General features: G+C 38.0%; 1 protein-coding gene across 4 annotated transcripts in view; it reads left to right on the top strand.

Annotated features, from left to right (window-relative positions):
* Positions 1-22,634, top strand: part of btbd7 (BTB (POZ) domain containing 7) — a 50,265-nt gene that overhangs the window by 656 nt on the left and 26,975 nt on the right. For 2 of the 4 annotated variants that reach the window (XR_013800639.1, XM_079639397.1), the window contains exon 2: positions 21,431-21,651. Coding sequence is in view for 2 of the 4 variants with exons in the window: in XM_079639397.1 (XP_079495523.1) it covers positions 21,570-21,651 (82 nt within the window). In the remaining 2 variants the exon portion in view is untranslated. Of the gene's footprint in view, positions 1-21,120; positions 21,243-21,430; positions 21,652-22,182; positions 22,339-22,634 lie in introns of those variants that run through there. The other 2 variants (XM_079639398.1, XM_079639399.1) reach the window with 2 other exon arrangements.

Raw genomic sequence — 22,634 nt, 5'->3', positions numbered from 1 at the left:
ACTCAGAACTAGTAAGCAAAGCTTAGTTATTATGGTTAGCTTGCATGCTAAACCAAAAGAAAACATTAACACCACGTAAGTTCTTTAGTTTATTGCACAAAGAGGTCTAAACAACCAGATAAGCCGCATTTTGGTAACTTTTTCGCCCAAAGGAGCTGTTAAGAACCACCTGAATGCTAAATGCACATAAAGCTAGGCTAGCTGAGAATGCGTAGTTTTCAGTTATTAGAGATGTAATGCCTTCATGTATGCGGACACGTCATTTAATAAAGAGGAAGAATCATACCAGGAATAAGCTTGCATGTTCAAGTGGAGCTGTCAGTAGCTACCAGCATGCTGTAACCAGTTTGGGTTCAAATATGTGACTTGCTTGATTTAGGAGATACTCTTCGAGTTGCCCAGCATAACATATTGATACTAATGAGATCAAAAAGCTTACTTGGCATGTTAGAAATGTTTCTGCTTGTAAAAAGCTTGTATAGTCCCCACGAGAGAGATTTGTATGCATCATCTAACAGGTTCTCCCTCACTGACCTGCCTTTATTTGTATTTAGAAAAGAGGCAACTGGACTCTGCCTTATTTTGGACCTGTGTAATTGGACCGGGTATTGTTTAGGAAAATTAGTGGACAGGAACACATTCCCCTGTCTTTGTCTCGACTGTTTATTTCCTCTGGAATTCTGGAAGTCATCAGGGTCTAATTAAAGGCAAAGTTTTAACTGATGGTCAAATTGGTTTACATCAAGTCCCATCCTGTTTGGCCCCCCTGAGTTCATTCACCTTTACAGTATCTCTCAGTTTCCCACATGGAGCCTTTTGACTCATGTGTTTACAGGAGCCTTAACATTTTTTTGTGAGATTTGCTAATGAAGAATTGTTTTGCAACCCAAATTGCTGGATTTCAAGTTCCTTGGTTATCATATCTCCCCCACCCCAGACGGTGTGATTTACTGATGCCCATGAGAATCAAAGGTAAACGTTTTAATGAAACAAAACCAAACCAATTCTGTGCGGTTTTATCTGCCGCTTCTTTGTTGAGAGAATGTCGCCCTTAATATAGCTCAATCAGCAGCGTTGTTGTTCATCAACGTGGGTAATTCAAGAAACAATTGAGTGAAGAGAGCAGTTTGTGGTCTGGGTCCTGCAGTATGTTGTAAACGTGTTGTGACTGTGGACAATGTGTAGGGGTTTCCCCCTCTTTTTTCATCTTCCTGTGATGTAGGCCATCCTTTCCTCTGCTGCTGTGCTGCAATATGTGCTTGTGCCAACAGTTAAGTCAGATTTACGTCTGACGGTGCTGCAGTTCTGTGTTAAAGGGATAGTTGACCTGCAAATGTGAGTTCTGCCATCATTTACTCGCCCTTATGTTATTTCCAAACCTGTAGGACTTTCTTGCGCCAGATATGATTTTTTTTTTTAAAGATCAGTGACCACAGCTCAAGTGGAAATATAAAAGTTGTCCATATGACTTGTGTGCTCTATACTACAAGTCATATGGTTTTTAAAATCTGCAAGTCATATGATTGGCACATCAGTGAATAATAACTTCTATTTTTTCCTCATAGCTTTCTATATGACTTTTGTATGACTGGAATTTAAGGCAAGAGACAGATGAAATTAGCCTAGAAATCTAGACGCACCCTAGCGGTAGCAAATTTAATTTAGCAGCCAATGTCGTAGCAACTCTTTGTTTTCCATTGACTCCCATTCATTTTGGCGTCACTTTGACAGCGAATAACTTTACATCTGAGATGTTTAAAGACTCTATTTGTCCATTGTTTATTTCTAAAGAAACACGACAATGTATAAAAGGCTCCATTACCTTGTATCTTACGTTATGGCCCCGTAGAAGCCGTACAAAATAGGCTAATGATTGTGTCATAACCACACGACTCTGTCGCACAGTAGAGAAATTACCGTATAGACAGGCGGAGAAGCTCACAGGCAATCGGGGGGACATGGAGGCAAAATTACAAATTAATCAGAATTCTCTGCAAGATTCGGAAGGGAATGATTCAGGTTTCTCTCGGCACAGCTACTATAATGCTTACAACTGTCAGACAGGTTGCTCACGTCACATCTATGTCGTCAAGCTCAGTTTGAGGCTGCGCAGTACGCTCAGCCATCAGGAAGAGAGTGCTTCTAATTGACTTCACTGGTCTTCGTCGAAGTCTATGGGGTCGCTGGGTCCATTTCTTTTATGAACGGTCTATGGTGAATTCCCTGCTATTTGAAATTTAAACATAGAAGATGGCTGCAGCTGCTAGCAAACTGCGGTCTTTTGAATCGGCTTTGGCCGCGACTCTGGAAGACTTGGAGTTTAGCTTTTCTTTGAGAAAAGAACTAAGAACGGCACTGAAGTCTTTCTTAAAAAATGAAGATGTGTACGTCACTTTCTTCGTTGCTCTGGTTGGTTGTAGCGCTATCCTATTGCGTGCAGAGGGAATTTGAAAGACAACCGTTTATCCCGCCCCTCGGATTGAGCCCTACCAATGGTGTGTTCCCAGAGTCCCAACATCTTGATGTGGGTCTGGCTTGTCAGGCTAAGAGGAACTGCTTTTGCTGTGTATTTTAAATTTTTGTGTGTGTGTGCTTCATTTAGTGCTATAAGTGTGTGGAAATTAGCTGAGTAAAGATTCTTCAAAACGTAAATCGTTTTCTTTTTGTGAGCTGTTTTTGCCTAATATATTCTTTATTGCAGAAAGCACAATGCATAGTGTGCATGGCAATAGATGAAACATATGGGTTTAACACATTTTTTTTTTTTTTCTGATGGCTTATTTTGGGTCAGTCAATAAGATTTTTATTGAGTCTTTTATGCTCACCAAGGCTGCATTTGATCAAAAATCCTGTTAAAAATTGTATTTATTCCAGTGATTTTCAGCAGCCAGTGTCACATGATCCTTCAGAAATCATTCTGATATGCTGATATGGTGCTTAAAACATTTCTTATTTGTATCCATGTTGAAAACATTTGTGCTGCTTAATATTTCTTAAGCAGCACAAAAAAATACTTTTTTGAGGGGGAAAGTTCTCTTTTGTAAAAGTATAAAGGTTTCTGTCACCTTTGATTAATGTGTCCTTTTTGAATAACGGTATTAATTTATTTAAAATATATATTTACTGACCACAAACTTTTTGGTTTTTAACCCATTCTTCATGGATATTTTCAAGACTAGGCCAGGCCTATCTCCAGTCATTCTTGCAAGCCTAATCTACATTAGTCAGCTGAGCTGGATATAATGTTAACTTGGTGTCATTAAAAAGCAGAATTTTCAGCTCGTCCAATTCGTGACAAATGTTTTAGTTTGCAAGACATGAAAACACATGTACACAATCAGTGAATGCAAGATGTGACAACGCAGCACTGACCTGATGGGACAAGTGACAGTTCTGCCAACTGTCCCGAAACTGTCTCACACTGGGAACCGTCAGGCCATCCTCATCTTGACTGCTGCCTGTGGGATAAATGCTTCACAGCTGACAGTAGATCTAGTCAGTCCATCAAGAATCCTTATAAAATATTTTTCTGTTATGAATTAGTTCACTGTCTCTCTGTAGCAATGTGCCAGGGTTGTGCAAACTGACTGTGTTGTACTTGTGTACAATGTAACACGAGAAGCTTGCCAGTTGTATAACCTTGAAAAGCATCAGACAACTGCAAATCTGTTTGCATCGATTAACCATGCCCCAGGTACGATTCAAAAATAAGGTTTTATTGAGCTTTTGTTTACAACGCATCCATAATCTTATAATAATCTTATCGCAACAAAAATTTGATGATCTTATGATGTGATGATAAGATGCGTCCTCATGTTCAGTTCAGTGTGTCAGCTCATTTGGCTTTTGCATTTCAGACAAACAAGGAAATATGCTGCATTATAAGGACTGCTTCCTTATTCATTTGGACTTTGCTGACATGATTGCCTTAATGGTTTGGTTGTATTTTTTTTAAATTAAGCCAAAAAATTGTAGTTGGCTGATGGATGTAGAAATATGAATCAAATATTTTTTTTCAGTGTGCGTTCTTTGAAGGTCCCTGTAGTTCCACAAGCACACTGGCTTGACCTCTGGCTGCTGTCACTGGAGAGAGAAATTGGATGGGGAAAGGAAAGTGGGACATGTTTTCATTTTCCACTCCCCCTTGTTGTCCTTGGCAACCACTCCCCCTCCCCCCTTCTCTTAAAATGACAGGCTGACTCAGGTCCCAATATTTCACCTTGTCCAATGGGTTGTTTGAGCTCCCTCTCTTTCACAAACACACATGGGAATTAAGTACTCACTTCCTTTGTCTAGCCCTCATCATCATCATCTTCTAATGAAACCCAGTGCTGTTCAAGACCAAGACTTCAGCAGTGGATTTATTTAAAATGCTGGAAGTGAGCTTTAATGCCGTTTCACTAATTCTCATAGAAATGCCTTTCTCTAGATCTGCCATATCTTACAGGAGTGAAGTTGCATCATAAAAAGTAATGGTAAATTGCAGTGCAGAAGGGGTTTACTATACGAGCCACCTCCTGTGCCTGTTACGTGTTAACTTGCAGGTTGGCCATGATCACATGTAGCTATTTTTCTTAGATGGGAATATTTTTGACATTTCAGGAAGTTAAAGTTCTGTACTCCACATTAAATCGAACTCTGAACACCAAGCATAGCTGGTTGTTTTATCTTCTTTTTTCGCACTGTTTTTTATTTAAATTTGACTATATTGAGCTAGCCTGGCTCCGCCCTCCTACGTACTTCCGCTCAATTATCATTTTCCTTCAGTACTTACTTAGTCTGGGTTTGCGGTGTATTCTTGGGTTTTCTCCGGTCAATTTTTTTACAATCAGCGAAAAGAGGGAGTGGCTGAGAACGATGACGTTGATGTCGTGCGCTAGTTTGAGTTGAATTTTCGTCACAACCAAACGTTAGCGATTGGTATTGGCAGATCCAATAGTTTTCAACAGAGTACCCGCCGTCAATGGAGAGAGGCCAGGCCCAGACTCTCTGTACAAATGAAATGTATGAGAGTCTGGTAGGACCAGGCTAATATTGAGCACCCTCAGGCCTGATATGGCAAGCTGTTTTAACATTTAGGCTCTAGGCTCATACCACTAGTGCTTATTTTTTTAGATGCTAGTATCTGTACTAGTCACAATTGGAATACATACTATCTAAAACTGAATAGTTGATAATATCTGAATGACAGATCCCATGGAAGTTAAAACATTTTACGATAATTGCTGAAGCTTTTATCATCGTATATGGTATCATCACGTATTGAATAGGTTAGAAAAAAGTGTTGTCCTCCTAACAGGTTTAATAAAAAAATTATTGCAATAAAAGAACTCTATAGATACATACGTGTATTGATTTATTGTATTGAAATGTTCAAGCAAACAAATGTTTCAAGCAGATTAAATGGCAAAAGAACTATAAAGAACAATAGGTTACAGTTTACAATAAGGTCTCATTAGTTTATGCATTAAAGCTACAATATGTAATTTTTTTCACCACTTGGGGTCGCTAATCTCTTACAATAACAAAGGCGTAGGTTGATGACGCATAAGCAGAATTATAGAACTTGTCGTCAAGCTGATGGATCTAATCATGTTTATGGATGAGTGAATACATTGATGTTTTTAACATGACTGTAAAGTATAAAGTGGGATAAAGTAGGGCGTGATTGCTAATGAGAGACAGATAATCAGGGCCACAAGCAAGTCCCGTGGATATAAAGGAATAAGGACATTTCATTCTACCGAACTACACGCAAGTGCAGAAATACTACTCACGCAGGTCAGTTTATTTGATGAATGAAACTTGTGAGGTAACGCAGCGCTGTTTCACTTAGTATGTTATCCAAACTGTATTTGAGTGTGTTGAAAGTTATAATGTTAATCTATGTGTTAGTTTGTTGGCTGTATGAGACTAGCAGTAAGCTAGATCAACATTAGAATAACATACCACTTAAAGTCTATGTAAAGGAAATTCTCAAAAAATTATCTAAACGCATTATAAATGTTAGAAATGTATTGCTAAAACATTACAAAGACTGTGAACTGTGAAGTACTGAATTGTGTAGTTAGACCGTTAAACAGTTTTTCACCATTGCTGTGTTCCGGATTTTTTGGGGCGGGGCTAAAACGGGGGCTCTGACGCACTGGAGCCCCTGAGCTCCTGGACACGCCCCTACTTGACTACGCACTGGAGCCACTGATACTGGCCCCTCCCCTAACAATATAAATAGAGCACATTCACATCAGTTTGTCGCACAATTGCGAGTTACTGTCAGTACTATTAGTTACTAGGCTACAGCCTACAGTTTGCTAGTTAGCTAGGCTATGCCTTCGTCACGGAAATGCGTACTACCTGGATGCGGTCACGTATAAAGCAGATCGGTGTCCTTATTAAAATTTCCGAAAAACAATCAGATCAAGAAGAGGTGGATTAATTTTGTGAAGAGCTACCTTGATGGTCAGCTGAGGATCACCGACAAAAACCAGCCTCTGTAGTGATAATTTTACACGGGATAGTTTCATAAACTTTAGTCGGAGACAACTGGGATTCACTGATAATCCGCTGTTACTGGTGACTGGGGCCGAACCAACTATCTCCCGCCTCGGCCTTCATCCTCCCATTGCGCCGACAACTGTGCCATCATCGGCAGTGCACGCCCACCAATGAGTGTAAGTTTCAGCGCAGCCAGCGGACACGCCCCCAGCGTTTGAGAGCAGAGACTACTGCTCATTTTTTCAAGATTTTGATAGCTTATTTTATTTACTTGCTGGCTTTTTTATCATTCAAATTTGGCTGGGTGGCTAATAAAACATTTTGGTGTGACAAACTCAGAACTCATACTTAATTTTGACTTTACAGGGACTTTAATGTGGAGCTCAGGAGAAAAAAGCAACACGCAATTTCTATATAAAAATATTAAGAGGAAATAGCTCTCGAAATATCATTACCATGAGTAATGAGTTCTTGTGGTGTGTGTATAGCTCTATTGTGTTAGAAACGGTAAAATGGTGCTACCGTTGTCATTCTGTCTCGTGGTCCGATTTACTGAATAAACTATCTTTAAAAAATTACTAGTACCTAAAAAAAGAGGCTCTTATATCTAAAAGTAAATAGTAGCATGTAAATAGATTCTAGTATGTTTTAAGGATTAAATGTTAAAATTGCTTGCCATATGCCTGAGGGTTGTATCAATCATTCATGAATATTGTGTTGCGAAGTCTCTAAGTTCACTCTCATTCAGCATTACTTCTGTGGCTTGACATCACTCTTGTATGAGACCTCAGATCTTGCAGGATTTTATTCATTCATTTTAAAGGCATGAAATAGGCAAAGTGGTTTGTTGGAGTGTGTGTTCAGAAACCACAACTCACTGCTGGAATGCCCTGCTTGGAGAGTTGTGGTCAGGGTATTTAGTTTTTTTTTTCTTTGGCCCAGACAGACTAGTTATTTACATATACTCGGATTAAATCAGCTTTTAATTAGGGTAAGTTGTGTTATTGAGAAACATCGCCAATAGATTAACAGATGGGCATCTTTGGCTGTTGCATTTTCTCACACTATTTGTTTTTTACACCTAGCTATTTGTTATTTAACCTTCTGGGATCGGCGGACGCGTCTGCGCATTCTACAGATTTTTTTATGTTACAACTTAAAATAACTTTATTTTGGGGTGGGGGGTATACAGAGAAGTACAAGACATCATTAGAAACTTTAAAATGTGTACTTTTATTTGTGTACACTCACAATTACAAAAAAAACTGTTGTGCTCTTGTACAATAAAGAATCAAAGATGGTGCGCTTTTGTCTCTTTGAATATCTTTCAGAAATGCACCTCAAAAAAGAACTGAAACTTAGCGAAAACTTGCCACACAGACGAGAGATAGGCTATGTCTTTAGAAAGCTTGAAGCTTCTACTTTTAAATGAAGCAAGTTTTATCGAACAACAAATATTTTATAATCCGTATAAAACCAACGAGAGGTAGGCTACACTTTCTCACTTTCTGCTCAGTATCTGTAATGTGTTTTTACTTGCATATTTAATGTGTTATTGTTAGACTACTTAAACTTATACACATTTTACTAGTTGCACTTTTACCAAACTTTATTACCAGACTACAATCTGTAAAATCGATTAAAACATGTTGAAATATAAAATATATATCAATATACATCAATAATTATGATCATTCACACCTCCTCGCATACAGCCTTTCTGACACATAACGTGTCTCACAAATTTTAAATCAATAGATTGTTTAATGTGAAAGAGTGGGCAGGATGATTTTCCACATCGTTTTAAAGTAAAACGGCTATAAGATCCGGTTTACAAAAGTCTTGTGAAACGAATATTCAGTATGGGTTTTATGGCCTTATTTCAGTTACTTTTCTGATCTACAAACTTTGACATGCTCCTCACATAAATAAAGCTTGTGGTGAATAGTGTAATCAGACTTTAGTCATGAAAATGTTATATGGAAATAAGGAAATAAGCACAAATGTCAGGACATGTCATAGTACCTCCAGGGCCCAGAAAACACCTCATACCCCAGAGGGTTAAATTTTCCTTGTGAAACCCATCCAATCTGTGTCAGGTTATCTCAAATCTAGCCTAAGGATTCAGGCAATTTGCAATTGATTTAGAAAATATGCATATTTGCATATTGTTGTTAATGCTCAGTTGGTTTTTAAGTAGCCAATTGTTTGTTTTGTTAGTTGGAAATGCTTTGCACACATGGCCTAATAACTTTTCTAAGTGTTATAAGTAGACAAACCTCAATCCACATGGCCATCTAAAAATGCATTGCTAATTCTAGGCTGTAGTCTCAGCAGGGATTTTAGAAGCGCTTTCCAAAAAAGCTTTAATTTTTGACTGACTGGCTTTCTGATGGCAATGATAGGAGGCTCTCAGTGACCCATTTAAGGTTTTTGATAATGCATTAGCTGTCTACCCCACATCAGGCTTCACTGAGATGATGGTGAAGACTTCAGTCCATTTACTTGTAAATCAACTTGTAGAGGGTTGATTTACCGTTACAGCCCAACTAAACTGAGATTATGAGGAACAGATTGTACTTGTTTACTATAGTGCTTAATCCTTTCATTGTATAGTGACCTGTGCACAGCACTGAAGTAAGGTATAATGTCCTTCGATTGGCTTTGTAAATTGTAAATCTTAGATTCTTTGTAAATCTACACTGTGTATACATGAGTAAAGTGCTTTGCTTAGAAGTCACAATAGCTGCTTTTCCACTGTTGGGCCAGGGATTACAGCGTGCCGTGCGAGGCCAATAGCCTTGGATCTCGAGTCTCGAGGCCAAAATCAAGCTATGTTTCCACTGTTGGGCCAGTAGCCCGCACCTTAAAACCCTTAAATACTCTCTCAAACAAATATCACGCAACCCCACCATTTCACCAGCACGGGCGTAGCTGACGGGAAACTAGCTAGATCGCAAAATGAGCATGACAGAAGCAAACATTTAGTCTTTAAGTAAAGACTTAAGAATCCAGCTTTGATATTTGACCAATGATTACAATAAAAAAAAAAAATGTGCGGCAATAATATCAATACATCAATAATTCTGAATCAAACTGGTATTTCTCATTCTCGCATAAAAATAGAACATGCATACTTATTCAGTCGCGCCTGCTTCCATTTATTTGTGATCCCAGGAATGCACAAAACAACTCCATTAAGGCTTTTAAGTTCAAAGCCTTACACATTTAGATTTTTTTAATAAAATATAAAATGGTTGTCACAATTCTTTAGAAGGAATGAGTATTTCTATTATTTTTCCACAAAAATATGTGATGTGAGCCTGAGGAGGTTTGAATGATCTCTCCCATCTCACTATACTGTTATCCTTTCAGCCAGAGCAACAGAGGGAGCTCACTGGCAGAAACAGGAGTTATGAGTTAACCAGGATGCATGTAATTTGACATGCAGATGCATGCAGTTTCTCGTATTTTTCATATTTATATGTGTATTATTGCAATGGATAAGCTTTTAGCATAGTATATAGCTATATTTCTGCTTCATACGGTGAACAGAATCTCGATTTGATCGCAATCGGAAGTTTCTTTATACACTCGCTCATGTCTGAAAGTGAGTTTTGAGTTGAATATTGTCTTAAAAGTCTTAAATGTTGAGCCCTGACATGATAACATGGGAAATGAACAGTGGTGTTGACCCTCTCCTAACTTGGATAAACTACTTTGTTCATGACCAATCCTCAAGCCCTAGTTCGCCCGCTTTGGGCCAAGGTATCCGGCGGGCCAAAAACCCCTGGCCGTTGCTCCCGAGGAAGCCCAGAGGAGGCCCAATCAAGCCCCGGAAGTAACAGTGGATACGTGACTGGTAGTCAGAAGTCCCCACCTCCATACAGAGATCGAGTCCTGTGATTAGCATTTCCCCTTCTCTAGAATTCAGAGAGCCCCCCAGCACTCCTCTGCTTCACAGAAATTAGGTTTCATGGTCACAATGACTCATCTTAATGAGAACAAAGTCATATGAACAACTTTTGTCTCGCCCAGTAAAGCCTCCTCACTTCCTGTTTCATCTGCATCGAACCGTTTGTCTTGAGAAAGTGAACGCCTAGGCTACCTGTATCTGGACTGGGATATCAGGTCACGCTCGGCACAGAAATACTTCACAAAAGTCTCTCCTCAGGGAGGAAGAAGATCCAGTTTCAACTTCATTCTGGACACACTTTTTAGTTGTCCAATGTGGTTGGAGTTTTTGTTTTCTTATAAATTGCTCTGCTTTTCTAGCATGAAGACCAAAAAAGCTGCCATCCCAATTTTTCCTGTCTTTGGATCAAGCTCTTAAACTGTGTACTTAGTGGATGCAGATGTCAAATACATTATAATGCTTGTCAGTCCTGTGTTGATCTAATTCTCTGTGGTCTTTAAGAATAGCCAAGGTCCTGCTCTATTTAAGCCTTAAAGTCTTGTACAGCAGAGCGGTCTTCAGAAACGGCATGCTGCAGTGTCTGATGGGTACGATTACATTTATTTATATGTCTTTTGTACAACAGAAGTATTCTGCCAAGACTGATAGTCCAGTAATAACTTATTCATTTTAGTCAGTAGTACTTCACAAGCTTCAGGTGTCAGAAGTCTCTAGGAGTGACTTTTAAAAATAAAATGAAGCAATTAAATACCTATTTAATATGTCATAAATCAGGTTTTAAATGGACAAATTAATAGACATATAAAAAAAAAATATTAATGTTTTAAAATGTGTATTAAAATTATATTCAAATATTTGTATATTTAAAAAATAATGAATTTATTAATTAATAATTTGACTACATTTTAAACATGTATTTTAAACGTTAATTTCTTAAGTGTCACTCCTAGTCCTCCATACTCAACAGTTTGGAGTCATGATATCAACAAGGAGCTTCCAAAGAAATGTATGGTGGCCAAATCACTAAATTTAGTCTGGCTGATTGTGCAGCTAAACGCGTAGATGTAATTACATACTGAGGACACCATTCATTAAGGTAATTGTCTCTATTGCTTGCATTTCTCTCTGTCTTGCTGTTCTGGTGCAGAATATGAGTGGAAGGTGAAAAATGGATTTCGATCGTTCATATTGTGAGTTCCACATCTGGTTTAGATTTGGCTAGTGCAAAAGAATCCCACACAGGGTTCATTCATCCCAGGCTACGTTTAACATTAGGTACATTTCTTGCACTTCAGAAGTTTGATTTAATTTGGACTAAAGCATTAATTTGTCTTTTTAAAATGTCATGTACATACTTTTAGTCCGACTGAAGTTCTACCAGTCAGTTATTTGTGAAGCCGGACTAACAGATCTAGATAATGCAATTGTTGCTCGACTTCATCCAGCAAGACAGGTGATATACAATGTGTTTTTCATATATTAGATTTTTGCATTTTCATATTTGAACAGACAGATGAAGACTGTATAGCTCAACTAGGCAAAAAAAACGCTCTAGCTCTATTTACTGTGCATGTATACGTCTCATTAGTCAAATATTTACATTTGGTTATAGATTTTTGTAATGGCATTTTTGCCGCTGCCAGGCTGTACCATACTTTGCCTCACCATTCCTAGGTTTTAAGGAAGCACATTTGTCACACAAAGGGTCTGACTTATGCATACTAACCATGTTCTAACCACAGCCAAGCTATCTTCCACTGTCATCATGTGGCTCAGTCAAACATTTGTATGATCCGGGAATTCCTCACCATTCTCCTCCTCCTTTCCTTTCTCCTCCTCCTACATTCATTCATGCATCACTGAAAGGGTCATAGGCTGAGTCTACTGGGAGTGCAAGCTGATGAAAGTCCTTTTAAAAATTTAACAGAGTGCTGGAGTCTTGCCAAGGAAGGGGACAGAAATTGTACCTTTTTTCAGATTCCTGGTTTTACTTCAAAATCTTTTCTATTCCAGTAGCTTAATTCATTGAAAATATTTGGACCCAGTGAAAACTGAATTATGCGACCCAGTACGCTTTGCACTCTCTAACGCACAACAGATATTTAGACTAATTAATATTGACAATGATATTCCAGCAGACTCATTCATGTTGTCAGCTAAAATGGCAAGGGGTGATTTTAAAGTATTAACAATAATGCTTGAGTCAGTGAGGTGGTAGATTGCAGTATTGATCAGCTGGCTTCTCATTCGGTCCTTCTGTTCTTATCTGTCAAAGTGTAGCACTACCGTTTACCTCCAACACTGTGATTAGATAATCCCAGCACCCTTCAGCTAGGTCCAGCACTTTTCCTTGATGGCTCGGTAACAAAGTGAAAAGATTCACACAAAAAAAGAAAAAGGAATACACCTTTATTTTAGTTGATGTATATTTCTAAAAAGTGTATATTGTCAAATAGGCCTAAGCAAACTACACATTTATATTATAATTAATTGACTCACACAGGATGAAGTTTTGTTAAATGCATTTTATTTGGAAATAGGCAGTTACTTGAAAACACAAATTTGTGTGTAGAAAATCCAAAAGCTATGTCGTTTTTAATCCGTTTTGAATTAGCTTAGGACACCAAAATGAGCATGACAATATATCCAGCCCAAGTTTGGAGAAATTAATGAAGTCAGTATGGCATTTTCCTTTTTGTGGAGGAGGGAGAGATAAAGATGCTTAGATGAATGGAAAAATAAGCGCAAACAGGAAGCAGGCCAATTTACCAATGAAAGCATAAAACATGGATGTGTGTCCGTGGAACTGTTCTTATGATGGTGCCATTGAGAAAAGTCTCTCTTTGTCATGCAGGCTGTAATTATTTCAAGACAAAGGATTTTAAATATTTTATACCCATAAACCTGAAACTGTACATGATCTTCTAGAGCTAATCCCATGAAACCCACAGGTAATGTCCAGATCAAATTTCTCCCCAACACCAAAAAAGAGAAAAACAAATATTATTTAGCATAAAAAGTAATTTACTATTATGATCCCTAAACCTTTTCCATTGTTACTTTATTGTATTTTATGACCCATAATTCTGAATACTGAAATGCATCTGGTATGGTCATAATTTTTGCTTATTCTCATATGTTATTGTTTACTGTAATACTATTTTAAATTAACAGTTTAAAATGAAAATGAATTACCGTAATATTTAATTAATACATTAATTATATTCCATGTTATTTGAGCATAGGACTGAATTTTACATTCTAAATAATGAGAGGGTAATAATGGTAGACTATTTATGCAAAATATAATTTTTCTTTCTCTCTAGTCATCTTTTTTAAGCGGTGTTGGGGCTGGGGTAAAATGTGACCTGGAAAGCACAGGTTTACCCAGTTACATATCATTACATTTCCGTCAATGAATAACCAATAAAACACTGATGCTTCGCCGGCGAACAGTGCTGCATTATTTAGAAGTGCTTATCTGACAATGAATGAATGAATGCATGCAAAGAATGATGACAGGGAAAAGCTTTGGCTGATGTGTTTGTCAATTCTTTCCCTGACCGCTGTGGCCCAAGCATATTGAACATCATCATCAGTCAAGATAAATCCATATTAATTACTTTGAAATTCATGCCAAAGACAGTTCTCGTATATCCTGTTTATTAACTTTGGTATTTTTGTGCTTTACACTTGTGTCTGTTACACCTTTTATTAAAAGGAGGAACATCTTGTATTTGTCATCTAGACATTGAAGTGACCCCATGTTCCTCTGATGATTTTTAGGTTCCTTGCTTTTAGCAACAAATCAGACTTGCCAATTCTGGCATCTATAAAAGGCTACTGGAATGTGTCCAATCTCCTTAGAAAACATCTCATTGTCTTGTGCTGGTCTGACCTTTTAGATCCTAATTAGATGATGTTTTATGAAATTGTATTTGCTGAATCTCACATTTTGAGGACGGGTTGTGGGCTGAGTGCTGTGTGAAGCATTCCTCAAGCTCCTTCTGGAAAAGGGCGAGCCTTGTCTGTCAAGGCACAGTGTCTTCTGATGAAATGTCATGCCTCCTCATCATCATCATAAAAAACTGTCCTTTAAAGGTGCTAGCCTCTTTGTGTTTCGCTCACTGAATGTTGTTGGACTTGACGGATAAAATTTGATCGCGTGGCATTTTCACTGTTTCTCTTCTTCGCCCAGCTTTGCTCAAATCTCTCTGGAATTCCAGTAGAAAAGCAGGGCAGGGTGGACCAGACGACCTGCAGCTGGCCTGGTGTGGCTTGGCTGTGTCCACGCTCATTAGTTTCACATGAGCCAGACCGCCACAGCTCACAGGAAACTGCCACGGGGTGCCCGTGACCCCTCCCCACCCCCCCATCTCTGTCTCCCCACCTCAGAGAGAACTACAGACACCCTGGAACAGAGAGTCCTTTATACCAGTGATTTTCAATGGACATTGCTTATGCTCAGTGGTCTGGTAAAGTGTTGTACCCCAAACACATTTAACTTTTCTCTCACACAGTCGCTTTACCCTCATGCATGCAAACTGGATGTCATTGGCATTCACGTGTGGAAGTGGAATTTAGTGCATGTTATGTTGAAATTAAATGGGATACAACTGGTCCTGTCCAAACGCAACAGAAAAATGGCACACGGACATATGAATATATCCTACAATGTCTGTTTGTTGTTATTAGGTCATGAATATTCTGCTTTGTGATTTGGAAGAGTAAAGCTTGATTAAAGGAATATTCAGGGCAGGCTTCATAAAATAAAGCAAATAAGGCAAAGTCAACAGCATTTGTTGTCAGCATTGTTTATCATCTCAAAAATAATTTGGACTAGTTCCTTATCTTTTTACTTTGAGACACAATTTTGTAAAAAGAACTACTGTTTAAAAGTGTGGGGTCAGTAAGATTTTAAAATAAATTAATTTTATTTACCAAATATGCAATAAATTCTTCAAAAGTCGTAGTAAAGACAGTTATGATATATTTCTATGACAAATAAATGTTGTTCTTTTGAACTTTATATTCATAGAAGAATTTGTTTTCAACATTAAATGGGCTATATGTAAGAATTGCCATGTATTAATTGCTTTTGACTGTGAATAGGTTGTAACGAAATTTTTAAAAAACAAGATCTTCCCCAAGACCTGTGTTGTCTATGAAAGCCTCAATATTAGCCTCAATTCCCAATATTAAAGTTTTAACTGTATTTTTAATCAAACAAATATATAAAATGTGCATAAGACTTTTTTTTCAAATGCATTTTAAAAAATCTTACCAACCCCAACATTTTGTTTTGTGTACATTAGTTCTGCTAAATTGTGTATTCGCGTGCGTAATTTTTGTGGTTGTTTTAAGGTTTGTCATGGCAACTGTTGTCAAATGGGCTTTATGCACAGCTGCACTACTTCCTGAACTTCAGGCAGCTCCTTTGTTTCCTGTCTGCCATTATTGGACAAACTGATTAATCCAGGTGTGTCTGATTATTGTTGTTGGTCAGACACACCTGGATTAATCAGTTTGTCCAATAATGGCAGACAGGAAACAAAGGAGCTGGCTAACGTTCAGGAAGTAGTGCAGCTGTGCATAAAGTCCATTTGTCAAGACCTGTGTTGTCTATGAAAGCCTGTAGATTTTTATTTCCCAATATTAAAGGTTTTACTGTATTTTTTTTCAAATACATAAAAAAAAAATCTTACCAACCCCAAATTGTTAAGTGGACATTAGTTCTGCTAAATTGTGTATTCGCGTGCTTCATTTTTGTGGTTGTTTTAAGGTTTGTCATCATGGCAACTGTTGTCTGTTGACACCACAAATGCTGTCGATTGAGCTTAACTTGTATTGAACCTGTAATATTTCTATAAGGCACTGGTGCAATGTCTGATGCCCTTTTTATGGTGTGCTAAGTTGTTTTGTGTAATGTTTTACTGTGTAAGAACAGCTTTTTATAAGCATTGCAGCGCTGCTTCATTTCTAACCACAGGGCCTGATTTAATCTGAGTCCACAAACACCCACCATATGGGGCACACCCAGTTGGAGTGATGATGGCAGCCTTTTTCAGGGGAGGATCCACACAGAAAGCCCCTGTCATCAGACACAGTCAAGCTGAAGAACAACCGAATCTCTTCTCTCCGAGTAGCATTTAGGAATAGCCCAATATGAAGACAAATCGCAGTGTTTCAAAAGCAGTGCTTGACCGTTTCAGACATTTAAGAGCCTGTGTAGACAGCCTCTCTGAAACAGGTGCTTCTGTTAAAGCTGACCTTTCTTTTATCAAGCTTATTGTGACCCTTCTAAACCAGAGAGAAAAAACATTGATCAAAGATCAATTTCCCTTTTCCACTGAAGTCGATTTTAAGATTGGGATTGAAGCTTGGTCAGAGGCAGCTACAAGGAAAAGCACCTCTTGCAATTGATGAACGAGTGTACAGGCTGATTTATGTGACCCAGTTTGAGGTTTGCAGACGCACGGGGCACACATCTCTCCGTTTCACTCCGTGGTCTCTCTCTCTCTTTTTTTTTTTTAGATTCATAGTCATCCAAATAAAAGAAAACGTTGGCTTTCTGAAGCTTTAAATGTCGTTTTAAGTGGAAGCATACCTAGAAGGCTTGAAAACCTTGAGGTGCATTATTGATACTTTCCCCTGCAGCAACGGTGTAGTAGAGGCTCCCTATTGATTTGCCTAATGTGGCAAAACTGCTCCACTCTCCTGCTTGCTTGCATAACTGTTGTCTGTGTCAGCGCCTGTTCTGGAGCTCTGCAGTATTAAAGAACTGTTCATTTATTCCCTCTCCATTGCTGTCACTCACGTTGAGAGACAGTTGTTGCATCGGACACTGTGATTATCATTTTTCACTGCAGTGTTTATAATGAGCCTTCTGTCCCTCAATGTTGGCCTTATCTTTGACTAACATTTTCAGTTCTTTAAAGCAACTTTAATAAACACTGCACAATGCAGTGCTACTTCACCTGATGGAGGGTTCGGCTGTGCTTAGTGAATACAAATTCAGCAAAGCTCGTCAAGTTAGCAGTCGCTGTGAATTCGCAGTAATTGTAATTGTAAATTTGATGTGTTCTCCAGTTGCAGAGTTTGCCTGTTTATGCTTTGCTGGAATGATGAAATATGTGATAAACTGTTGCTCAGCTTTATGCCTCACTCTCTAAAGATTTTCTTATGACTGGAGCTTGTCATTTTCTTTTTTTAGTTAATGATGTGACATTTAGACTCTTGTTTCAGCTTACAGTACCAGTGAAATAAGCTGTTAGACAGGTGAACACATCACAGTTTTTTATCAAGACCCACGGGATGTCAGAGACCACTCACATATGCAGGGTAAAATATATGAAAAATGCATCAAATTTACTTTTTAATAGCCTTGACATTTTAACTTCTCTGGTTTACTTTAGTTAGTTGCTTTAATTTTATTGACACTGTTAGGATTTCCCGTTCTTGTTTAGCCTAATATTATTATTATATTATTTGTCATGTCCTTAATAATAATAGCTATTATTATTATTATTAGGGGTGTGTTCTTCATACACTTATCTCACGAGGCAAGACGATACACAATATTGGGTTCACGAAAACGAGATGAGACTATTTTAACTATTTTATTTTTTAGAAATCTTCAATGAGAAAATGTATGACTGAATCTTTTCTTATGTCTTTTATTTGACTGAAAGTCACGAAATGCAAAATAATGTAGGTGCATTTTAGAAATATTTTAACTGAATGCTTGCCCATACTAAAATACTTTTTTGATTTTCTTAGATTTTCAAAATGTGAGAGACCACAAACATGATAAAAACAAAATCATAGATTTAACTGTTTTGTTCTTAGTGTGTGTGGAGTGCTGCGAAAAGTGACCAAGACAGCACATCACACACTAACAGATTTCCATTCACAAACAACCAGTCCCGACCACAAACACAGGAAATCTAGTAAACAAACATGGCGGACGACGGGCAAGAAGAAATGCTGATTAATAGCTGTTTTTTACCGAATATTTCGTGAAATAAAGAAAAAGGTTTGAATGAGGTTGTGTTATGCTTCCGTCAACTCTCTCTCTGATTGGCTATTGTTTCATTCCACATGACAAGCCACAGAGCGTGCGCACGTTTGTCCTCGGCGTCCCCACACACAATAGGATTTCTGATTGACCAATTTGAGATCGGTGCAGCCCTGACGACGTTATTCAGAGCAGATTCAATCACACTTCATACACCTCACTCCACAGGAAAATATAAGATAATCTGTAGATTACATTGTGCCTGATGAAGACCTGAGGGTCGAAACGTTGCTTTTTTAATACATTTTGGAGCAGTTATTCTCAGTGTGCGGACTTCACACTTCTTTATTTGTTTATATCACTTAGTTGTCCTGCACCTGAGCCCAATCTGGGTGTTTGGGATGTGCGCACCAGTTTTGTATTTTAAGATAATCTGTAGAACCATCAAGCTAATCAAGACTTTACCTAGTATTGTCGGAAGGGGAGTAGTGGGCCCAACATCGTCCTGATTATCTTGTAGTGTGGGTGCCTTGATCTAGGGCGGTCATGAACAATTATTTTGGTAATCGAGTAGCCTAATCGGATAATCCGATCATACACTTGCAGCCTTAAAGGGCCAATAATGCGGTTCATGTATTCTCGTCTGTGAAATGTGCCACTTCCGGTATGCCGGTTATAAATTGCAGTCAAGGATATTTTTTTAATTCGTAACAGCCCTAAACAAATTTTCTTGTAATGAATGCCACATCAGTTCTACTTTGAGTATTATATGCAATAAAAAAAGACATAACAATATAGGCTTAATGCACGCACTGTAAAAGTGTTTGCCACAAACTCAACTCCATTTCACCTCGACGAGAAATATTATCATGTTTTAATATTGTCGCACAAGATCTCGTCATACCCTAGTTTGTTTGGTTACCCCATTGTTTTTGTTGTTGTTAAGATATATTAATAATTATTAAAACACTAAATGCTGTAATATTAATAATAAATATTTTATCATTGCTTGCCATTATTGTTTGTATAGTATTGTATGAGGACACAAATATTTAGAATCAGGCAATGTCAATATAAAGTGAACCTGCAGAGCTTTCTTTTCACATGTTATAAATCCACACTGTTGACATAAAGCTGAAACCACTGCAACGTCATTTCTTGTCAGTCAATCCAAGATGTTGTTCTGGTCGCCTGCCACAGTGCCTGGCAGATAAGCAAAATTACCTGTCACTTTGCAAAACATAACGTATTGGCTAGGGGCAGGTTTTAACCTTGCACATCTGCAAAATTATAAATATTTCAAGAACAAAGATCAAAAAGTTAAATGCCCCTTTTTGCCAAGTTAACTTCTCATTGTTTTTGTTGAAAACGGTGTTGAAAGGGAAGTTGCGATAGTCTTTTCTTCCCTATTGTTATGGAAATAACATCACATTCACAACATTTATTTCCATCAAGAAGTATATACATTTTTGGTCAAGATTGGAGTCAAATCATTATTTTTCATGCTCTTTCACAATTTGAGCCTGACGAATCTTGACATTGGAATATGGACATGTGTCTTCCTACATGTTTAAGAAATGAAAAGCTACACACACTGTCAATTAGGGTTAGAATAATTGTTGCCAAACATATAACATGCTAGAAACATAATAATCACTGCAATGATGATCCAACCATAGACACTTGCCTATTTAAATCCAAACATCAACTTTTTTTTTGGTCCGAGCACGAGCAGTGTATATCGTTATTGTGAAATAAAATTTCTCATATCGTGGAATAAGAATTTGATCATATCACCCACCCCTAGTAGTCACTTTATGGAGTAGGAAGTCATTGTATTTTAGCCAGACTGGGGAACGTTGCTGGAGCTGCTGTGCAACTGACCATTTATTATATGAACTGGATTTCCAGCAGCTGAAAGCACATAGCAATGAATTTACCCTGTAGACAGCTTCGTTCACACCCTGTCAGAAGAAAGGAGTCTTGATCGTTCTGACCTCTGGGGATTTAACAAACACCAGTCCAGCGTTAAGCAAGCAGATAGGGATCTGTGCTTTACCCACATGCAGTGGACATCTGCTTGGTTTATCTGTATAGGTAAAAGTAAAGATGATTATTTCTGGTCTCGTTAGGCTTTCAGTTTGGCTCAGCCTTGAAAAATGCTTCACTTTACTTACACCCCACTCTCAATGTCACAAATTGGTTATGTAAAGCGTTTGTCTCCCCAAACTGTTATGGGCTCCCCCTTTGAGGAGCTTCCGGCAGTGCAAGTTTGAAATGTAATGTGAAACACAAATATCTGATGGAGCAATAGCTCTTAATCTGGTTCAAGAAGAAACCCCCAGTCTTCCACCTATCTGGCAAAGAATTAACAGCATTCAGTTTGTTGACTGGTCAGTTCAAGGGAAGCTGTCTGGTTTTCTAGAAATTGTGTGAACTTTCAAGCGTGAGCGCTGAAGGCCAAAGCAAGGTCAACAGGCCATAGTTTGGAGATTAGAGAGAACTGAAAAGAGACATGAAGTACTGTAGACATTGTTTAGCTGGAGTAAACAAGCCAGTTGTGCCTCTGTGTCAGATTGCATTAGCATGACATCAGTGGGAGGGTTTAAATAAGTCAGAAGTCTCCAGCAGTTTTGTAATGGCCTTTAAGAGCAGAAGTAAACATCAAAGCTATTCCTTCCTATGTAGTTTGTTTGATTTGGTTGTATTGTTCATTTTGTTTCTTCTTTTCAGATTTGAACAAGAACAGTTAAATTCCATTTTACCTTTGCGCTTTTCCTTTAAAACAAATCAAAGAAATATTCTTAGAAATAGGTAATAAAATATTAAAATTATTTTATTGTAATTTAATAACATTAAATTACAGTTATTGTATTATTGTTACTATAATATAAACAGTTGTAATGTGTTATTTTTATTTATTTTTTGCTTGCCCAAATTTCATGACTATCTTGTTGACTTTTTATGTATTAACTCTCCCCCTTCCTCTCTCTCTTGCCCAGGAATGACGGACATCGGTGCAGTGTTGCCACGTTCATTTAGGTCTGTTTGAGTGGAGCGGTGAGCTGCGTTCTCAGTGCGTCGACGCTCGAACGGAATGATCCAGCAGGGTGACTAAGAGGAGGAAGAAGGGGGGAGAGGATGGGTGTGAATGCCTCCAGCTACCCTCACTCGTGCTCCCCTCGATTCGGGGGTAACCCACAGACCCAGCAAACCTTCATAGGTAAACACTCATATGAATTGTGTTACAGAGATATTTGTCCTTCATAGTTTAGCAACTACTGTGATCGATGACAATATAAAAGGTCTGACAGCCTGAGCACTATTATATCTTTTTTTTGGCTATGCGATTGCATATGTCAGCGGGATACAAGACTTAAACTCTTCGAATCACCTTGCAATATGATGATGTGTTTTTCAATTACAAGAAAAGGAAATCTCTCTCAAAGACAGAAGTTGTTGTTGTAAAAAAAAAACTACAACAAAAAAACTCAATGATCATGTTTAGAAACCGTTCAACGGCACAGAGAAAAATAATCTCATTAAATAGACTTCACCAGTCTTCATATTCTTTCACTGTAACATCTTGTCTGTATTAATTTAAAGGCTTGGAAATTGTATCACAACTGTCAGCAGTTGCTTCGTGTGGTTTTATTTATTTATTTATTTCCCCCCCTTTCAGTATCCCACAGAGTCTGGCTTTAACGGCATATTCTGATGTGAATATTTTTATGTCTTTGCTGTCTGTGAGATCAGTAAAGTAATGGTGCTTTCAAAATGCTAAGCCATGCATGACAGCGGGCCTACAATGAGAAATGGAACATTGGATTGAGACGTAAAGTGTCGTCAGGGAGATATTAGCCTTGCTGGGGAGGACATTAGATGACTTCATAGTTTCCTTTTTTGGCAGGTGAAAATTTTGAGATTTAGAGGGGGGAAAAGTTAAAAGTACACTGAGTGGTTTGGGGATGCATACTTTCCTTTTTGAAAGTGGAATTGTTTATGCAGTGCTACTTCAAGTAGGGATCTCTTGCATGCACTATTTAAAAAATTATACTTTTTGAATTTGTTAAATTTTCTCAATTTCTTCAAAAAAATTGCGCACATTAATTTTTCTTTTTTTTGTCTAATCCTAATGGATGTCTGTTATAGAGAGACAGTTCTTTGAACCGGAGTTCTATTTAATTTTGTAATTTTTTTTACTCG

The sequence above is a fragment of the Phoxinus phoxinus genome, assembly GCF_949152265.1.
Source record: "Phoxinus phoxinus genome assembly, chromosome: 16".
Lineage (NCBI taxonomy): Eukaryota > Metazoa > Chordata > Actinopteri > Cypriniformes > Leuciscidae > Phoxinus > Phoxinus phoxinus.
Note: the sequence above shows the minus strand (reverse complement) of the source record. Positions and strands in the feature narration are given on the sequence as shown.